This window comes from Thermobia domestica, chromosome 2 (assembly GCF_964235325.1).
Source record: "Thermobia domestica chromosome 2, izTheDome1.hap1.1, whole genome shotgun sequence".
Taxonomy (NCBI): Eukaryota; Metazoa; Arthropoda; class Insecta; order Zygentoma; family Lepismatidae; genus Thermobia; species Thermobia domestica.
This window is the reverse complement of record NC_137455.1, coordinates 319,618,238-319,634,834: the sequence shown is the minus strand read 5'-3', so window position 1 is coordinate 319,634,834 and position 16,597 is coordinate 319,618,238. Positions and strand designations below refer to the sequence as shown.

General features: G+C 36.2%; 1 protein-coding gene across 7 annotated transcripts in view; it reads right to left on the bottom strand.

The window, feature by feature from the left end:
• WRNexo (WRN exonuclease) overlaps positions 1-16,597 on the bottom strand; it is a 291,251-nt gene that overhangs the window by 218,667 nt on the left and 55,987 nt on the right. For 3 of the 7 annotated variants that reach the window (XM_081749028.1, XM_081749030.1, XM_081749026.1), the window contains 4 exons: positions 14,539-14,624; positions 10,840-10,981; positions 7,072-7,173; positions 4,769-4,957 (listed from right to left, as the gene is read on the bottom strand). In XM_081749028.1, the coding sequence (XP_081605154.1) occupies positions 4,907-4,957; positions 7,072-7,173; positions 10,840-10,981; positions 14,539-14,624 (381 nt within the window). In that variant the 3' untranslated portion in view covers positions 4,769-4,906. Of the gene's footprint in view, positions 1-2,677; positions 4,958-7,071; positions 7,174-10,839; positions 10,982-14,538; positions 14,625-16,597 lie in introns of those variants that run through there. The other 4 variants (XM_081749027.1, XR_014130421.1, XR_014130422.1 and 1 more) reach the window with 4 other exon arrangements.

The following is a 16,597-nucleotide window of genomic DNA, read 5'->3' as shown; positions in this document are numbered from 1 at the left end:
GACAACGCCCCATACCATTCCGTTATGACCGACAAACCCCCAGCAATTCAATCCTGGAAGTATGAGATCTTAGACTGATTAAAGCGCAATACCAGTGTGCAATTAGAGCCTGACATGAAGAAGGTAGAACTTCTAGAACTGGTGACCTTATACAAGCCCAAAATCCCTTTGTACAGAATTGACGAATTAGCAATGATAAAGGGTCACCAGATCATAAGACTTCCCCCTTAAAATACCCACTTAAACCCTATAGAAAATATATGGCCGTAAGTAAAAGAATACGTTGCGAGGGAAAATAAAAAATTTATAGTGGCAGAAGTGAAAAGACTTAAAAGAGAAGCACTTGTTAGTGTTACTGCGGAAAACTGAGCTGCTGATCAACATTGGAAGAGAATGAGATAAAGAGGGAATACTTGAAGTGTGTGGAGGAAGTGATAATCTCTGTTATTTCCAGCTCCGAAAGTGACAGTGATTCTTCTCTGGGAGTATCCTTAATCATACGATAAACGTAAGCACATTTCTCTTTCTTCTTTATTACTACATTCTTCTTTATTAACTGTTAAAGCTATCGCAATAGAAGGGTCACGAGTTCCAAATAAAGACGTACCGTGAGTGATGTCTGGTATACAAACGTAAGTTCAGTAAATATAAACAAGGTCCAATATTGATGTTAGTAATTTCGCTACAGCTATAAGGAAATTTCTGTTTTCTTCAGTGAAAGTTAAGGTTTCCGATAGAAATAAAGTGAGAGGAAGGAATGATTGGATTTACCGTACTTTAATATCGTGCCAATGTTATTTGAACTAGTGTTTGTCTCTCTCATAAGTGTGATTTTACATAAGCATTCTACATTTAGTGAATGTTAATATGGAACAAGGAAGGATTCCCTAGTTCTACTCGTGTTGTTTCAATACCCGACGCAAAAGCTGGCAACACAGCATTGAGCAACACGTGCGAGCAGCGAGCTGTCAGAAAGAACAAGTATCCTTTGCAGTATAGTATCTCGACGAAACACAGGTTAACCAGAACAATACAGTAAAGTTCAGCAATATTCGATTAACAATGACGGACTTACGTAACTGCAGATTAAAAAAGAAGTATGCTAATTTATGACATCAGGTCAGACGAATAGACTTCATTTCTGACAGTCGATTAGTAGCGACAATCAAAAGACACTCCAAAGCCTCAGACTCATTTTGTAATTTATTTTTAAATACATTTAAATTTTATTGCGAAGACAGCAATATTATATATATATATATATATATATATATATATATATATATATATATATATATATAATATTGTTACATAAGGCGCGTAAGCCTGATGGCCGGCTTTCGATTCCTGGATTGTGAACTCCGCGCTCCTTGTGGGGAACGTGGAGGCATTGGTGGGACAGAGGAGGTTCGGGATGGCTGTATCGGGGAACGCCTTATTTACTTCTGTTAACCTGGTTGCAACCGGCCAGAAGGGGCTTCAGGACTGAGGAAATTATGCATAAATAATTAATATAAATCGTACTGTACCTTGTGTAACACAATGGTTACAAACAAGGAAGTGAAAAATAAATAACAAAATAAAATAAAATAAATGTGTAATATCAAAAATATCCTTAGCGAAGCATTTCTGTAGCAAATACAGCCGGTTGGATTAGCCGTTTGTCCACCAGGTTGAAACATGGCGCTAGTGTAGCTCTCTTGAAGCATACCCCCACCTACCTCCTTCCACTCTCTTTTGTAGCTTCCCACTCCACCTCCTCCCACCTTTTTCTGTCCAAGGTCGACCTTGAGCAGGTATTATATAAGGAGGCGAAAACGGCCTTGATCAGTTCCGGTCTTCATTTCTTCTTCGACTTCCAAGACGATCAGACGTGCTCCGGTAGTCTCCAATACCAATGAGGTATGTGTGGACTTAGCCGCTGCGCTGAGTTTTTCTGTAAGATGTAGTTTTCGGACTTAGAATTTGGCGACCGGCCTCGCCCTACGCATAGCCTGGATCAAGCAGACTTGTATGTCCCTTCGGAAAAACTTGAATCACTTTAGCGCGACTTTACTTGTTTCTTCGTTTTCTTCTTCTTTTATGATTTTTAATCTATTTCGCGACTTTAAACAGAAGTTAAGAGAATAACGGAATCATAGACGTACATGAGAACTTAGTCGTTTGTGATAGCCAAGAGACACTATTAGACTTGAATATGGTTCAACTAAGTGATTGTGACCTTAGTATTTATTGAGAATTTAGTATGAATTGAGAACTTAATATTTATTTCATTCGGTCTTCTCGCTTGTACTCGTTCTGTATACTATCCTATCATTGTAATAAACTCTACTATTCTGAAATCTCTCTCTTTATTGAACTTCTCCTAGAGTAGAATAAAACCTGGGTAGATTCAGGTACCGACAATGAATTAACTGAGCTACGACTTCGATGCGTTTTCTCTTTCAGCCTTACTTCATACCAGCGAATCTATGAGGATAGGATTATCTGAGATTGAATACGGGATGTACTTATTCACAGCCCCGTCTGGCTGGGCGAAGAGAGAGAGAGAGAGAGAAGCGATTCTTAACTCCGTGTAAGGCAGGGTTCCTGATGATTCATGTCTTAAGCGGAATAGTGTGTGCTCACGCTCGTCACGAACACACACTGTGTGGTTTCTATCACACGTCTTAGTTATGGTGGAACCCCCGAGATGTTAGTATGTGGCCACCGGTTCCCAATAGGCGGCCCGCGCTAATCACTAACCACAGCTACTCGTAACAGTTGATAGATTTAAGCCCGACATAAGCAGTGAGTTCAACCACTACACACCCCATACTCGTAACAGTTGGTGGAGACTCGCCGTGTGCGAACGGTGCACTCTACCACTAAGCCCCCAATAACCGTAACAGTTGGTGGAGTCTCTCCGGGTACGAACGGTGGAGCTCTACAGCTAACCCCCCATATGCCGTATATATATATATATATATATATATATATATATATATATATATATATATATATATATATATATATATATATATATATATATGTCAATACCCCATATCGCTAATGCTTCAAAGAAAAAAAATATTAATAATTTGCTCATATTCAGATTATAGACCTAATTTTATTTACGTATTTTACCGGGAGAAAGTATTCAAAAATTGTTACCTGACTATTTCTTACATTAAGAAATGAAATGAAATCTTTCAGTTTTACGTCCCACAGTTATGCCGCGTAGGTTAAAGGAGGCGGTGATGACGAGGAATGAATTTAAAAAGGTAAAACGGAGAAAGTAGAGGAAACGGGAAAACCCCGAGAAAACCCACGCACACGTTGTTTGTCCCCCACAAAGTCCACTTGGCGCAAACTGGAATCGAACTAGGGACCCTATACACCAGAGCCACTGAGCCACCGCGATCCATTTGTTAAATTAAGGAGTCAATTGATAATATCAAGAGAAAGAGGGTTCTCACCCAGATGCACTCCGTTAAATCATGCTTGCTAACAAATTAGGAAGTATATATTAGAATTTGATCACATTACATTATACTAAAGCTAATGCTTTACAAGTCTGAGTGTACATTAACTTAATAAGAACAATAAAATTTACTGTTTAAATGGCTCGAATGTTTTCTGCTATTTCTGATAATATAGTTCTTTTGGTGATTTCTAGATAGCCCAACTATACAGAATTCTACCATAGCTCTGTGAGATTGTTCGGAAAAGTTTCCCGAACCAGACCATACTTTCGTTGATAATACTCAATTTATATATATATATATATATATAATGACCAAAATTTATTATAGTGTATAGTTAACACACTAATGCTAATCTACATATCTTATCTATTGTATTACTAGAAATGAACCACATTTTTCAAAAAGGAACCAACTAGATACAACAATTAAAAAAATACATTTGAGAATCCATATTTTGATCGCTTTCGGTTTAAGCAATTAATAAGTTAACACAATAAATAGAGAATTTCTTATTTATGTTAAACTACTTTTGTTCCAATGCATCTCATACTAACAGGTTCCTTTCTGCAGAATGTAATCCAATTATAGACACACTCCGAACTCAAATAAAGTAATCTAAATAGTACCGTTTCTACAGATACACTGCAAACTAAAAATAAAGTATTCTAAACAGTACCCTTTTCAAATGTTACACCTGCATCATTTTCGTTTAATAATGCAGTTATTTCTTGAGCTTCATCTACCGGGAATTCGCATAAATTGCATTCAAATTGTTTACTAAACGAGTCAAGTAGTAACGGTATGGTATCTTCAATTGTAAAGTTTGTCCCCAGTTCTTCTGTTAACGACGTCACGCCTTTGCCTTCAATGCCACAAGGAACAATATGACTAAACCATTCCAGATTAGTATTGCAATTGAGAGCACAACCATGAGTAGTAACATACCTACTGCCATGAACCCCTATTGCACAAATTTTCCTGTCGTTTACCCAAACGCCGGTATGTGGTGAGGTTTCTGCTTTAATATCAACACTGCGACACAAGTCAATAACCATTGCCTCCAGCTGAGCTATATACCACTTCATACTAGGTTCAAAATTTTTCAGATTCAAAATTGGATATATAACTAACTGACCAGGACCATGAAATGTAATAAGACCGCCTCTGTTAGTTCTATAAAATTCAGCTCCTAGTTGCTTTAAATACTCTTCATCTTCAGAAGTGTAATCTTTTCTTCGGATACCAATTGTATACACAGGATTATGCTCAACTAATAACAAAGTGTCCCGCACTCCGTCCTTTTTGTGCTGGCTTGCAAGAATTTGTTGAAGTTTGAGTGATGTTTGATATCCTATCCGACCGAATTGCCAAACTTTAACAACACGGTTCATTTTGATAGCTATGATACTCCCAAAGCAAGTTAAGCAGTCGTACTTAACCTATATAGAACTCTTTCTGTTTGCTAAGTGTTTGTATATCATCAAAGATGCCTATAAGAAAGAAAGAAGGGAAAGTTGTAAGTATAATCAACATAAGAACAAATGTCTACCATTACTACCGCAACAAACCTTTCTAAAGTAGATGTCAACAGTATACTGGCAAGGATGTAATGCGATATGTGTGCGTGTTACTATTTAGAAAACATAATTTAATGATTTTATGAACAGAGTATTTACAAAACTACATAAGATACATGAGTACTTTGCATAACGCAGTTAATTGGTTCAAGGAACCTTCATACGTAAAACTGCATTGTTCGAGATATATTTACAATGTTTTAATTGAATTTGTTAATCACAAAAATTTAAAATAATCAACTAGTATTAAAATTATAAAGTTGTTAAAATAGGACCTATTTTTTCAATTGTAAATGCATAGTCAAAGATATATATATATATATATATATATATATATTAACGGACTTAAACAGAAACGCTAAAATGCAGAAAAAATATTACTATTATCCACAAAAAAATCTGAAGTCTGACACAATGGGGAAATTGGGAAGTTATCTGAATAGAAAGGTAATTCAATTTAATTACCAATTAAAAAGTTACAAATAATCAGAGTCGAACTGATCACGTATCACCCAGTTGAACATTCGCTATCTGGTACGCATTCATGAGCTGGAAAACATTAAGTTTGGTTTAGATTCTACTAACAATACGAGTAATAAATTTCTCTGAAACATTTTAGACTGGAATATTTTACAAGTGCCTATACTAAAACAGGTAAAACAGCTGTTTCTCTATTCGAAGGATTGATAAATTTCAGAGTATGACGCTGGTTTGGAAACACCTACGAGATACGTATATGTCTTACAAGAGAAGGACACAGTTGTCCCCAGGTCTATCGCGATCAAACTCGGTGGATAATTTACTTGATCCCAAACATTATAATCCGTTGATTTTTTGCCTGGGGCCGGACTTAGAGAATTTTTGAAATTTTTGTTATTTTGGTTTTTGTACCCTTACAAGGAGATAGGTCTCGTTTCTAAATATCAGTAAATAGTGCTCAGTAAGTACTCTGATTTGATAATCCATATGATCCTATAGCACTCATGATATAGGCGTAAAACAAGGAAATGTCTCAAATTTGGAATCTATTGATCTTGGGGGTTGTATATTCAAAATCGCGAATTCATTTAAGAGCTATTAATATTGTCTACCCACAGATAATTTTAGGTGACCTGGGGTTAACGGTTCTTAAGACATAGAATTTCAAAGGTATTATAGGATATTGGTTTTTTATGTTCTAACTACTGACCTTCTCAACCTATATATATGAACTACAGCTCATTCTACTCAGCTCAACGTTTTGTGTAGTTGGATATACAGAAATCACTTATTCAAGAGTCAGTAATCAGTACGGATGCAAGTTTCCAACTGTTTCGTATTTGCGAAACACGTTTTATTTCACGTTACATAGCTAGTATCATTTTAATATACAACCCCCAAGATATATATATATGTTCCAAATTTGAGACATTTTCTTGTTTCACGCCTATTATCGTGAGCGTATAAGGCCATATAAAGTATCAAATTAAAGTACTTACTGAGTACTATCTACTGATCCTGTATATGGAAACAACAAGGGTACAAAAACCAAAATACCAAATATTTCTGAAATCCTGTAACTCTGACCAAAGGCAAAAGTTCGAAAAAAGAAAATCAACGGATTATAGTGTTTGGGATCAAGGTCTACTTACATACCCACCGAGTTCGATCGCAATAGGCCTGGAAAAACTCTTTCTTTCCCTTGTTAGATAGTGTACATTCCAGGGTAAAATTTATAAGGGAATCATGACAATAGACTGATATGCTTAATAGAATAGTGAAAAACCTCTGAAAATGTCAGTCAAATAAACTGGCCAAAAAGGAAGAAGAACATGTAATGAAATAGATACGCTATGAAATCTCCCAGTCTCATAAATACAGACGGATATTTAATGAATGGCGCAACTTTTAGTGCCACCTACCTATCCAACTCAGACTTTAAAGAAAGCAACAATATATAATTTCAGTCCTACGTAAAAGTAAAAAGATCCTTCAAATTTTAAAATTCATTTTCGTAAAATATACTCTTAGGTGACATGTATACTTACGTAAGCGTCGGTTGCAGCGTAATTCCTTAGATCATCTGGCAGAGGCTGTTGCGTCCAATTACCTTTCCTCAAACGTTCATCTTTCTCAAGCCTCATTCGGAACTAAATTAAAAAAAAAAAAAATGATATGATTAATTTTAACGCAGATTAATGTCACATTTATACAAGTATATCAACTATTTAACGAATATTTAGGAAGCTAAACGAGTGATACAGAATAAACGAAGTTCTTTGTTAAATAATATTAGAATGTTACTAATAAAACTTGTCCTGACGAATTTATTTATATAAGCTTAAAATATTACTCGCTTTAGTCTAATAATGAAGATAATGTACAAAGTAACCAGAGAAATGATATAACAGTAGTGACGAACTAATAATAAGAGAACTTACACATTAGAGTCTATCCCAATTTAATCGAAGTGGTTTTAACTCTCGACTTAAATTAGGGCTATGTGGTCTACTACTGAGTCACCATAACTCGAAACTTAATTGCAAAGTGTCAATCATAAGTCTTCAAATATTTCCACAACCGAAACAGGTGTGCGTGATCAACAAGAAGTACAAAGTCAAACTGGACTAACTACCAAACACGTCGTGTGGCAAGTAGACTACTTACACAGAGGCCGCCACTCCGACAGTATCTTCAAGTCACTTTTTATTGGCACTGCCGATGAGTGCTCAATAACGTCTGATACGTGAACTGCTACTGTATGAGTTCTAACTCGGGCATAACATTGCAGCAGCAACTCAGAACGTTTGTCATGCGAAACGGGAACAAAACCAGAGCACAGCACATTGGTTCCAGAAGTTTTACGCAGGCTGTAAAAAATATCGAAGATCAGCCACGGTCCAGTGAACAGATTTCTAAGGTCATGACATGCCATTGAAGAAAATCTATTCGCAAAGCACACGACGATTTTCAACCCAACTTGGTATGTCCCAGTCCACTGTAGTGCGTCAATTTACGAACTTGGGGAAACCATCAAAAGCTTCCGCATTATGCCATATGAGTCGACTCCAGCTCAGGCCCAGAGGAGAGTGGATATGTGAGGACAACTGCTGCAAAAATCCGCGTGATATGAGTTTCCTGACACGGATTGTCACATGCAACAAAAAGTAGGTATTCTTGAGAAATACGAATAAGCAAGAACAGTGGTTAAGCAAGAGCCAACTTACAGAAAATGTCGTCAAACAGGGCCGTGGAACTACAAGGGGATAATTCACTTCGAGATCGTTAGTAACGGTCATATCATCAACGTTGACCTTTATTCCGAACAATTGAGCGGATGTATGCTGAAATATGCCAGAAATATTCTGCATTGGTGAAACAAAAGTGTGCCGTACTGCAACACTAACGCAAAACCACACACTATTCGAAGACTCAAAAAATTCAGGAACTTGATAGCATCGACTAATGTCACGAACAACATATAGTCCTGACTTTGCCCCTTCGGATTACTACTTGTTTCTGTCTGTAGCACACTTCCTGAAATCACGATGCTTCAACCAGCAGGAGGTAGCTACAACAATGACTGATTTCTTTGCTTCTAAGGATACGACATGGTATCGAGGAACTGGCAGGAAGATGCTGCTGACAGTCCAATACAAGGGGTTATATTTTGAATGTTAATCTGCTTTCACTTTATTGTAATAAATTCAGGTATGTTGTATACCAGAATATTGCAAGATGCCTCACCCTTGTAACAGTATGCAATTAATTTGGAATCTTCAATATACAGAGTGTAAAATAATGATATCAAAAAAATGGAAACCGCATATCGACTTACCCAAAATATATACAACACAAAATGCATAATATCTAAATATGCAAAATCAAGACATTACAATACAGTCATTAGACTAGAATATTTCTATGGCTTAGGAACATGACAGAAAAGCAGGTATCACAAACACAAAGAAAAAGGAATACAAAATCATAAGAAAAATCTTAGGCTCAAGACTCAAAGAGGAACAATACGAGCTCAGGAGTACACAGAAAATCGAAACGATGAGTTCTTTACAACGTCATCACCTTGTATATTGTTCCTCACGACATTCCTAACGCACCAGTCACGTTAAATACAATTCCCAATTGACCGTCCATTCACTATCAGAAATGTCTCCCATTGCCCATCACGACCATATTTCCGCTTCAACACTTAACTCCACTTACCTAGTCTGAAGCTGATAGACGATTATCTAAGACACCTCTAACAACATGCATATTTAACTTGCGTGTGCCTCGAGCACTTTACATATTGTAACTTCCATTATTTTGATAAAAAATATAGTAAAGTAATGTTACTAGCATCCTACATTTCTATCAAATTGTCTATGAAGTATTGAGCCTTCTGCGCACAACATGGTTTTAATGTCTCAAATCATAGGGTACGAGTCGCAAGCGGTTCAGGTCTAGCCTTGTTTCACAGCTGACAGTTGAAGCTAGTGGATATGCAAAAGGTGTTGGAATACCTATAATCAGACATACGGTATTGTGCCATGAAAAGGAGTAAATTTTCGCAAAACTCCGCTACATCTTACAATTTTAGTAAAGGAGCAAATGCTGCGGAGGCTCATGAAGAAATTTGTGCTGTTTATGGACAAGATACAATATGAAAAACAACAGCCAAAATATGGTTCAATCGCTTCCGTTTTGGAAATTTCGATGTCCAAGATACTCCTCGCAGTGGCATGAAATTCTTGCCGAACTCGAGTAAGACCGGTGTGTACGCAGTCATGACAACGCCAATCAATTACACATCCAACATCAGTGTTAAAGTATTTGGAAATGGCTGGCTACAAAAAGAAGTTCGAAGTTTGGGTGCCATTCTTACTCAAAAATATTTATTTGTTCGAATTTTTACTGGAACGTAACGAACTCGAGCCATTTCTGAAGTGGCGGATCATAAGTAATGAAACGTGGATAACCTACAACAACAGTCAGACAAATAACCAGCTCGAATTGAGGAGAAGCTCCACAGTCCACACTGGTGTCCAGGAAGGTTATGCTTTATGTTTGCTCGGACTGGAAGGGGATTGTGCATCACGAGCCGGGCAGATCGAAAGATTTGGAGTTGTACTCTCGACAAGTGGCGTGAATGCATCTATCAAGTCAAAAGAAACGGCTGGAATTGGTCAACAGAAAGGGTGTTGTATTCCACGCTGACAACGCCAGGCCACATACATCTTTAATAACCCGTCAAAAATTTAAGAGAACTTGGCTGGGAGGTTTTAATGCATCCATCATATAGTATGGACTTATCTTTAATAACCCGTCAAAAAATTAAGAGAACTTGGCTGGGATGTTTTAATGCATCCATCATATAGTCTGGACTTGGCACCGTCTGACTATCATTTGTTTCAGTCTCTGTAGTACCCTGTAGTAGTTTCAAAAGAGGTCTGTGAAAACAACGAGTATCAATCTTGTGTCCAGAAATCGCAGAAGTTCTACAGTGACGGAATTATTATGTTGCCCGAAAAATTACAGAGAGTCATCGATAAGAATGGTATACATGTTTCATAATGTTTGTTTCAAATAAGAATAATTGTATTCTCAATTTCGAATGCTCAAATGCTCAATATTATTTAGACAACCTGATAGTAGCTGATCAGACAAATCTTTGCAGCTCCGTTTTCAATTTCTTGAATCTGAAGATAGACTGTCTCACTGATTCACTGGTTGAACGAGTGAATGAATTAATTAATAAAAATATGGACTTTAAAGCCCGTTAAGTTTACAATGAAATGAATCAAAACAACAATTACCAAGTATAAAACCAGTCTTTCGAGACTCCAATTCTGTTGACACTTCAACACTTCATTCGCCAATTTTCCAAGATCAATCATGCGATTGTCAATAATGGGTTTTACAATAATTGGAAAATCTCGACTCAGCTTCCACAGATCACTAGTGTTTGGGAAAAAATATAAAGTATATGATACATGGTATAAATATAACAAATATACGAACATATACCAATAACAAATTTACATATTGCATTCCTAATTTGGAGAGTTTTCTATCCATAATTTCTCTGACCTACACGTAATCCTCATGAACAAGACTGACGAGGTTTCTTAAAAGAAAATCACTTATTTTCAAATTCTGGTTTCCAAAGGATTCTTTTCAAAGAATTTTGCAAGGACACAATTACATACACTGTCACTTGTAGAAATGAACACTATTTACTAATGAATGTGGTCACCTACGTTCCAGTTATTGATTTCTAATCTTTCAGTGTTAATAAATCCTGTTATCTACAGAATACTAACGCAGATGTACAATTGTGTTGTTGACAAACTGGTGCAGATATCAAACTTTGTATGCAGCTAGTAACAATTGTCATTGTATATAAGTAATCTAATATCCCAATTACAAGAGTATTTCCAAAAGTTTCTGCCCTAATACAAATATCGCGCCACTAGTAATAAACCATTCATGATATATAGTGCCATCTATGGAAGAAATACTAAATCAGTTTCAACTGTCTGGCTTCGGCAGTTCGTTAGAGGCAGCCATTCGCATCAGTCACTATGCGTTCAGAAACGAAATCTTTCAGTTTAACGTCCCACGATTATGTCCTTTAGCCTAAGGGAGACCCTTCCTCGCGCTATGTGTTGAGCTGGCATAGCGCATGACAATGGTCCAGTCCACAGGGCTTTGTTGCCAAAGCTGCAGTACTAAATCTGGACTGTAGAATGGACCTGAATTTTCTCAAAACCATACTTTTTCACTGCAATCTAGGTAATAACAGCCCTGTAGATTGAAGCATTGTCATGCTTTAGAGATCTCAATGCACTATGATTGATTTAAATGACTGTCTCCAACAAATTGAGACAGCTAGACAGTTCAAACTGATACATATTTCTGCAATACATGGCACGATATGCTACGAACTGCTTATTTCACGAGGAGTGATATTTCAGTGTCAAACCAGAAGCTTTTGACAATGCTCTTGTACTATCTAATTATCTTTACCAATATTTAATCCTATATATTTCTATTTATTTCAAATATTTTAAATGTGAAATAGTACCAAAGCACGTTTTGCAACTCAAAATGGCATTTATTTTCTTCTGATAAGTTTTTCTTATTAATTTAAACATTTTCTAGACTTTCAAGATTTGATAACAAAATTCACGGCTTATTACAGGTTTTCTCATGGTATAAGAAATCCCTGAGTTATTCAAGGTTGGGTGAGCACCCTGCAAACCATGGTTCCGTCACTTTCCTTCTGAAAATTATTCTCGAAGTGGCGACCAATCACAGAAAAAGTGGATGAGATTCTGGCAAAACTGGAGCAAGACCGACATGTCATCGTCATGGACTTAAAGATTTATAATCAAACAATATTTAACCATTGTGGCTTCAAAGTGCTCGACGTTTGGGTGCCACATGATATGACTCAAAAGCATTCACTCGATCGAATCTCTCTTATCTGCAAATCTCCACTGAAATGTAATGAACTCGAACCATTTTTCAAGCGATTGATCACAAGTGAATAATGAATAATAGCCTTCAATAATAATGTGCCAAAAAGATCGTAGTGAAAGTGAGAAGCAGCTCCACAGTCTGTGGCAAAACCCACACCAACGCGCAGGAAGATTATGCTATACGTTTGGTGGGATGGGAAGGGCCGGATAGAACTTCACCGGATAGAACGATAGACTCGGATCTGTACTGTCGACAATTAGTGTGAATGCACCTAGCAATTCAAAAGACAGCCCGGGACTGGTCAACAGAAAGGATATCGTATACCATACTGACAATGCCAGGCTGCATACATCTATAATGACCCGTCAGACATCGAGAAAAGTTAGCTGGAAGGTTTTAATGCTTCCACTGTATACTTCGGACCTAGCACCGACAAATTATCATGTTCGCTATGCTCCATTTAAATGTCTCCATTTGTACTGATAACTTTCTTGGGAGCACCTCTACTAAATTCTTGGCTTGAATAACAAATCAGACCTTAACAGATGGCTAATTTATAATTTTTTGTTGAATATATTGACTGACTTCTTTTCCCTGTATGAGTAATTTTACGCATAATATTGAGCACATGAATCCACCTTTTGCAAGTACAAAACTGCTACTATAATTTTTTAATCACAATTTGTAGACTTTATTTTTCAGATGATGATTATAGCGAAATAACTGAAAATTCCCAATTAGGAATACAATAATATCATTATCAATTATTATAAATTTGTAGTATTTTATTATTTTTTCTAATAATAATAATAATAATAAAAACGTTGATTTTACGGAGAGCATTTGATTCTTCAGCAGGCATTAGAGAAAAAGATACACAAAAAAGTAATTACAAACTTATATATCCAGCATTTAAAGCGAAAAAAAAACATCATCATTTCCTTCCGAATTACTACACCAATAAAATGAATCTGTATAAGAAATTTAAGAAGTATTTATAATAAACTACCTCACTGAAACCACAGATGATCAATTAACGGCAGGAATTCAGATAGCATTGGTGAGTAAATTACAAATGAAGAGCACTTAATTGCATTCAGTCATTACTCTGTAATTCCATTACAAATTTGATGTAGTTTAATTTTTAGTTTAACGTCCCGTTTAGCAGCGAGGCTATACGAGACGTGGACCTATTTATTAACGTGGAATCCGAACCACAGGAATCGAACCCGGGTCTTCCATGCCGAAGGCGAGCACGCTAACTGCTTAACCACGAAGGAGCTCCCATTACAAATTAATTTTATTAAAAGTGTAAGTGATACCCGACTCGACTACTTTAGAACTGTTGTTGTTTAACTTGACTTTCTAAATAGGGCTGTCATTACTACAAATAAATTAAATAAATATCTCAGTAATACTCTGAAATCTTTTTTTAAGGATCATATTAATAACTTTTTGTTCCGAGGGATTTTCGAAATAAAACTGACAACTTCTAAAATACGAATTTAATAATATATGGAAAAAAACTCAAAATCTGAATAGAATTTTGGAAGTTAGAAACAGAAAATAAGGAAATTATCTTGTATCTCCTTGTCACTACTGGTTGGGCACTCACCTTTAGTACGAGGAGTTTGTGGTTCGATTCCAGGTCATGTAAGTTCTTAGTAAACATAGTGTCCGATCCGAATTCTTAATATTCCTTCTACGATTAGACTACTGAAGCAGAGAAAGACACATTTGTGCCGTGATTACAAGATTTAAAAAACTTGGTTAGGAAGAAAAGAATGGAAAGTCCTTTTATTACCTAACTAGTTTGTTATGATTTCCTTGTAAAGAATTAAAAAAAAATTTATATTGCAAATCAATGTGACACTATCCAGTACCAAATCCAAATCATCGAATACTATTACTCCACGCACACAAAATAAGTTGATTCTTCTATAAATTCAACACTTAGTTTATTCATTTAATTTTTATATTTCCATCTCTGCGACTGTTAATGAAAATAAATTTAACTAAGTGAAAATTACCTTGAAATATTGACTCCAACTAATCTTATTTTCGGGTGTTGCAGAAGTTCTTTAACAATCACAGGAAGACTTCTCATGCAACTTAACTGAAATTATAATTTTTCATTAGTTATATTAGTTCTAATAGTATTTATTCTACCTAGATAATAAAAGTAACAAAATTTTAGTAGTTTAAATTTAAACATAATAATAATAATAATAATAATAATAATAATAATAATAATAATAATAATAATAATAATAATAATAATAATAATAATAATAAGAAGAAGAAGAAGAAGAAGAAGAAGAAGAAGAATACAAAGGTAAGTCTTAAGTCTACCAATATTCCCACAACCTAAACAGCAGGCACATTTATACGCCGTGATCGATCGTAAGTACAAGATCAAACTAGACCAAGAGATAATGTCGCAAGCGGACTACTTATCACGGAGGCCACTACTTCGTCAGTATCTTTAGTCAATTATACTGGCAATGACGATAAGTGCTCCATTATGTCTGATACGTGAATTGTTACTGTGTGAGTTTGAACTCGGGCATAACGCTGCGGTAGCAACCCCCCCAAAAAAAATGGTCATGCGAAATGGAAGATGCAGTGAACTACAGCACAATTCATTAGTTCCAAAGATTTTGTGCAGGTTATAAATATGTCGGAAGATCAGCCACGGTTCGGTCGCCCCAGGAACAGATTCTGAGGTCATACGACAAGTCACTGAGAAAAACTATTCACCAGCACACGACGGTTGTCAAATCAACTCGGCATGCCCCAGTCCACTGTAATGTATCACATTCAAGAACTTGGGGAAAGCCATCCGGAATTTCAGCATTGTGCAACATGAGCGGACTCCAGCCCAGGCCTAGAGGAATAGTAGAAGTGTGCCGACAACTGCTGCAAAATCCGCAAAGCATTTCCTAAACGGATTGTCAAATGCGACAAAAGGTTGGTGTTCTTCCAAACCTCGATTGTGCAAAATACCGTGATTGATCAAGGGACAATTTCCAAAAACGGTCCTACAATCAATGCCGAATTTTATTCCGAACAGATGGGAGAGGATGTATGCTACTACGCCAAAAATATCCTGAATTGGTGAACTAAATTGTGCACAAAGTGCGCCATGCTGCAACAGGGTAACGCAAAACCACACACAGTTCGAAAAACGCAACAAAAGATTCAAGAACTCAAATTGATGCTGCATCCGGTCGATGACGCACTTCCTGAAATTACAATGACACACCAATCACCAAGATACGGGAACAGCAGAGCCTGACTTGCTTGTCTCTAAGAACAAGATGTGGTGTAGACGTGGAATCGAGGAACTGGCACGAAGATGGCTGCAGACAGTCCAACACGAGGGACTTAACGTGTTTTCATTGTACTGTAATAAATACAGATATGTTGTGCACCAGAATATTTCAAGTCTTATGACTCACTCTTGTAATAATCAGGGCCATATTTACGCATGGATCAATATGGATCATGGCTCGGGGTAGCAAAGTTTCTCGGACCAAATACTGTGCGAGAAACTATGTTTTCTATTAATATTTATAAATTATTATAAGATATATTACTATTGGTATATTACCTACATATCACTTTATTTATTGTATATATTTTATAAATTATTCACTTTACTCTAAAATTTTCTAGACTGGTAATTATCGATCTTGAGGGAGAGGTAACTTCTTAACTGCCCAGGGCAGCAGATGTGTTAAATTGGCTCCTGATGATTATGATATCAGATCATGGTGAACTAAACGTACCAAGTCGGTGGGGAGCTAGCCGTGCAATCGAAAAACTAAATTTGACTCGAGTGTAACTATATGCATTGCAGTCTAAATAGGGTCATAATAAATCAAACAGATTTAATAAAATAAATATCATTTCAAAACAATTCATTTACATCTAGATAAGTACGTGGGACGTTCATTAAAGACTTTCACCGTCCTAGTTGTAGTTAATATAGTATACTAAAATTTTACATGTGTATTGATACATATCTCTACAGGTTATTAAGAAAATTTCAATTTTTAGCTTCTAAAATTTTCTGTGTTACAAAAC